The sequence below is a fragment of the Solanum tuberosum genome, unplaced genomic scaffold, assembly GCF_000226075.1.
Source record: "Solanum tuberosum cultivar DM 1-3 516 R44 unplaced genomic scaffold, SolTub_3.0 scf00035, whole genome shotgun sequence".
NCBI classification, from domain to species: domain Eukaryota; kingdom Viridiplantae; phylum Streptophyta; class Magnoliopsida; order Solanales; family Solanaceae; genus Solanum; species Solanum tuberosum.
In genome coordinates, this window is record NW_006238963.1 from 2477374 (window position 1) to 2482872 (window position 5499).

Here is a 5499-nt window from a genome sequence, read left to right on the forward strand (position 1 = left end):
AAAAAATTATGCAATGCATGTTATTTTTAATACACCAAATCAAACACTGCATAAAAAATTTCTCAACACAACTAGCATTAACATTATTAATACACCACACTCAACATATTTCTTATACATCCTAACAAATGATTCCTCATAATAGACTATCCCGTGTATGTACAGAAATTCCAAACTGAAAGCAATGCCAGAAGAAGTTAGAAATTGAAGAAAAGATAGGAACTAGGTCAATGATCATACTAGTGACAAGTTCTAAACCCATGCAAATGCATGGATTGGTTACAAGTAGGAGTGGCAAACGAGCGGGTCAAGTCGAATATGAGTCGATCGAAAACGAATTAAATAAAAATGGGTAAAATACTCGACTCGGCTCATATTTTAAATGGATAGAAACGAGTTACCCAATGGATAACATGAATATCCATATTTACCCATATTATTATAGGGATCATCTTAAAAGCTTCAAAAGCAAAATCTCTTACTCACTCTTCATCCCCCTCATCCCCCTCCACCCCAACCCCCAACTCCTTAAAAGTAAAATTTATTTTTTCTTTTAAAAAAATAATATTTTTTACCACTTCGTCCCCCCCCCCTCCCCAACCCTCAACCCCCGCCCTTCCCAAAAAAAAAAAAAATTTAAAAAAAAAAATCATTTTTTTCCTTATCCCTACCCCGACCACCTACACCTTAAAAGAATATGAATGTCATTTTTCTTTCTTTTATAAATGAGTCTCTTTTATTCATTTAACTATCCACTTTTAAATGAGCACCCATATTAATTACCCATTTTGCCATCCTTAGTTACAAGAAAGAAAAAACACTAGGAAGAAACAGATTAACACACACACACATGTATATATATAACGTTATCTAATACAGCTTCAAGAGTTTCAACAGAGAAAAATGAAAAAAGATTACTGTAAAAACCAAGATGGTGCAAATCAGAGTTTGGAGATCATGTATACATCAGTGGGTAAGTTAAATGTATGTGCCACAAACTGACACCATTATTGAGCAAGACAACTGGTGATACTATACAAATACCATAAGCTTACTTAAAACTCATTATTGGCTTACTGTGTGCTCCACAGCCTTCTATTTTCATGCTCTCAGCCCTCTGTTTTCCAACAGTCTATTATCAATTATTATTTTCTTGACCAGGGCAGAGGTTGAAGTCGTGTGCAAACAAACGACTTGTGTCGATGCAAAAAGGAAGTATTTGTATCAACCTTTCACAGTCTGGCTCTCTGAAGTTCCATCTTTGCTATTGTCCCCAGGTGTACTTCGTCAGGACCATCTGCGATTCTTAATGTCCTAGCTGTAGCCCAGAGATGTGCAAGAACAGTGTCACCTGATAAACCAGCACCACCGTGCACTTGCATTGCTGTGTCGAGAACCTTCAATGCCATATTTGGAGCAGCAACCTGTTAACCATAAAATCCTGGTAAAGTATTTTCAGAAAGAGATAATAGTGCAATCACGCAAGTCCTTGTCATTATGCTTTACCTTTGCCATTGCAATTGTACCACGGGCCTTCTTATTTCCAAGTCGATCAAGCTGGTCAGCAGCTTCAAGAACTAGTAATCTGGTTTTCTCCAGATCAATTCGACACTGTGAAGTCCATTGTCATGTATCATTTCAGATAGAATTACGGAAAAAGAAGAGACAAACTTAATAAAGCAGTTACTGTTATGGAGGTTTTCTTTGACCAAACTTAAAAGCAAAAACCTTACACTAGCAACATCAGAAAGGAAAGAGCCATGTTGAGCAATTAATTTTCCAAAAGCTTTTCTTTGAAGAGCCCTTTGAACAATCATCTGCATGCCACGATCTGCTGCACCTATTAGTCTCATGCAATGATGCAACCTTCCCGGCCCCAGCCTACCCTACAAGAATAAGAACTCAGCAACCAAGTATCAGTCATATGATTCTATATGCTGCAGATATCTTCCCTCAGATAACCATTATGAGCAGTTTAGAATTTCATGAGTCTTATCATTCGTAGACGATGACCCCTTTAAAGATGTACCACTAAATTGAAACAAAAGCAGGAATTTTCTTCTTTTCCCCCTCGAACCCCCTGTTATAGTTATTTGAAAAATAATGGTTGACACTCAAACTTTAGAACATGTAATATAAATGGAGATTAAATCATTTTCCTTGGATGTGCAAAATCCAAAAGAAAATGCAAAAGTATGATGATCGATTGAATGTAACAGATGTATGAACTTCTGATAAATAGCCATCAAAAGACTCGCTCATTAAAGGCTAATGTCATAAAATATGTAAAAAGTGAACTCGTTAAATACATGAAACATCGTTACCTGTGCAATCTCAAACCCACGCCCCTCACCAAGCAGGATATTCTTGGCTGGGACGCATACATTCTCGAATATTATTTCTGCATGCCCATGAGGAGCATCATCAAACCCAAATACTGTTAGCGGTCTCTTTATGGTAATACCAGGACTGCTGATGTCCACCAAGATCATGGACTGTTGTTTATGCTTTGGAGCTGCCAAGTCAGTTTTTCCCTGCCATTCATCCAAACTAACTGGTTTGAATATAAAAGTATAAACAGAAACAAATTATTTTCGCTGAGAATCAAGAACTAACCATCACAATGAGAATTTTGCACCGGGGATCCATGGCTCCACTGGTCCACCATTTTGTCCCGTTGATAATATAGGAGTTCCCATGTCTGTACAATGCATTACTCTCACAGTTATTTTTATTAATCTAACAAATTCAAGCATTCAAGTGCTTCAATTTTCTTTTATGACCAAAATTCCCTAAAGGTTACTGTGTATTCAACAAGCATAGGATAATTAAGTTGAACACAATCCTTCTAAACTGAATAAAGGTTCAGCCTAAGTTGCGGGTACTCTTCATTTTTGGTGCCACACCCATGTCGACACGACGTGGATGTGGGATCCATACCGGGTGTGGTCTAACAGTTTTGGGTACTTTGACCAAAATGGATAAAGAAATTCGACACAATACCATGATTTCTAATTCCAACTTGCACTCAAAAATTTGTGCATTCCTTTCCTTTAAAATAGTCCACCATACTTTAGGCATATTTTATAACTCTATTTTTGAATTTGAATTATTTTTAGCCGAATTCCCGCACCCGTATCCGTACCTAGATCCAAAGCCCCAAATCTTAAAATTAAGATCATGAAGGACAACCTCTAGATCTGCACCCGTATCGGACACCTGTACCCGAGTCTGAGCAACTTAGACACGAACCATTAGATTTCTCTAGATTCACGTTCAACATCTTTCATGATATTCCAATCCCAATGTTGGGAATTTCTCACTGAAACATTCATCAAGTATTTTAAGACACATAAATGTGTTTTGAAGGGAGCCTTGGCGTAATTGGTAAAGTTGTTGTCATTTGACCAGGAGGTCAGAGGTTCGAGCTAAGGAAACAATCTCTAGCAAAAATGCAGAGTAAGGTTGCATACCATTGTGAAAGCTTAGTGCATTGAGCTGCCCTTTTCTTTATAAATGTACTATAAGATTCCCCCAAAAATTTGGGAAATTTGGTGTAACATCCGACAATTTAAAATGAATATGAAGAAGCTTGAATTTGGAAATAGTCATTTTTTTGAAAAATTTAAATCTGGAAATCTGGCAGTCCAGAATCTGAAAATTTGGCTAAGTTCAAAAATCTGGAAAATTTGGCGAAGTGTGGAAATCAGTGATTTTTGGCCAACTTTGAGCAGTCGTAACTCCTAGCTCAGGATGAGTTAGGAGTAGTTCCAGTTATGGTTTCGAAGCTTGTGGAATGATCTTTCCAACGCCACCGAGTTTGCTCGATTTCGAGTTCATATGAGCGAGTTATGCCCTTTGAAAGTTGGGGCAGTTGGCAGGGAGTCCGTCCGAAAATTTAAGGGCATTTTGGTCTTTTCACAAATCATTTCTTTTGAGGTTATATTGTTGTATTAGGCTGATCTTTGGATCATTTTGTCCCATTTTGAAAGAGAAAGAGTTAGGGTTCTTGAGAGTGAAGAAGAAGAGAAGAAGGAGAAGAAGAAGAAGAGAAGAAAGAGGAGATCAACAAGATTCGTCAAGATCATTGTGGATTTTCGTCGGGGGTGATCCCTATCAAGGTATGTGAGTTCTTTATGTGGGTTTATCCTTTCCCCCACTCACCAAACTCATGTTTATGGTTTGAGAAAAGATTGGATTTGTTGTTGAAGTTGTTAGTTGTTGTTGATGTTGTTAGTTGTGTTGTTGAAGTTATTGTTGGTTGTGGGACAGGATTGGGCTGAGTATTTGAGTTGTGATCTATTGTATGTTGAGAGATTGATGATCCTTAGTGTTGGTTGGTTCATACCCCCACACACCAACTCATTTTTAATTCCAAGAGAAGATCTATTGGTTGTTGAAGTTGTAGTGGTGTTGTGTTGAAGTTCTTGCTGGTTTAGTAGAGATTTCCGGCTGTGATTTTTGAGTTGAATCTATTGTATATTAAGGGTCTTTATGATTCTAAGTGTTGCTGCTGAAACCTTGAGGTTGAGAGGGTTTAGAATTGGAAAGAAACAAGGGGAAAAAGTTGGATTTTTGGGGGAAAAGGGCTGGGCTGTTGTGCTAGCCAGCGCACCCAAAAAAAAGGGATGCTGAACTTCCCCTTTGGGGCAGAACACCTGGCAGAATGCCCAACAGTCCCTCTGAAGTTTGAGGGCTGGCGCCCCGCGCCTCTTAGAGCGCCAAGGACGCCAATCCTTCCCGTTACCTTAATTCCCCACTTTTTCATACATGTTCCTAGGTATTATACCTATGTTTCCTAGTTGTTTCCAACACTCCAAGGTACTTCAAAAAGTCAAGAACTCATCCGTAACATGTGATCAAACACCCTTGAATTCATAATTCCAATTCAAGGAGAGTTAGTTAGAAGTCAAGTGAAGTTAGAAATTAAGAGTTAAGTATAGAAGTTTCAAGTTAAGTAAGCGGGTATAGAATTTCAAGTCAAGTTAAGAGTTCAAGTAAAGTAAAGAGTTTAAAGTTGGGTTCATTTCTCAAAGTTATTAGGGAACTATGTATTCCCAAAGAAGTTTTAAAGAAATGTCTTTACATTTAAACAAGGTTGGAAACTGAGATTTCCAAAAGAGCCTTCGGGCTAGTTTTTGAGTAATTATCTCATATCAGCAGGAAGAAATATGTTTTAAAAACATAAGAGCCAGTACATTTTTGGGAGTAGTATCGAGCACCGAATTGGGGGAGCGTTCAAAGAACCCACAGCCCCCATAGAACCATGTTAGCCACCATGGGTAGAAAAGGATCATACTTTTTAGATGAATCCTTTTCAGATTAGACTAGTGGATCCATTAGGCAGTTCAGGTCTTATACCTTTGGCCGGGTATAAGATGCTCTGGCAGCGTGAGGTCGATCGCTGTATCATCACTATAGCTCTTATGTGATGGTTGTCGGTTAGAGAAACTCCCACAGCAGTTATTGTATTTTCATACACAAAAAGTATTGTATTTT

General features: G+C 38.1%; 1 protein-coding gene across 2 annotated transcripts in view; it reads right to left on the reverse strand.

The window, feature by feature from the left end:
• Positions 1-829: 829 nt before the first annotated feature.
• Positions 830-5499, reverse strand: part of LOC102592751 (probable acyl-CoA dehydrogenase IBR3) — an 11589-nt gene continuing 6919 nt past the window's right edge. The window contains exons 13-17 of one of the 2 annotated variants that reach the window (XR_001472908.1): positions 2617-2701; positions 2325-2534; positions 1734-1881; positions 1507-1611; positions 830-1424 (exon numbers count right to left, since the gene is read on the reverse strand). Coding sequence is in view for 1 of the 2 variants with exons in the window: in XM_006342769.2 (XP_006342831.1) it covers positions 1233-1424; positions 1507-1611; positions 1734-1886; positions 2325-2534; positions 2617-2701 (745 nt within the window). In the remaining variant the exon portion in view is untranslated. Of the gene's footprint in view, positions 1425-1506; positions 1612-1733; positions 1887-2324; positions 2535-2616; positions 2702-5499 lie in introns of both variants that reach the window. The other variant, XM_006342769.2, reaches the window with a different exon arrangement.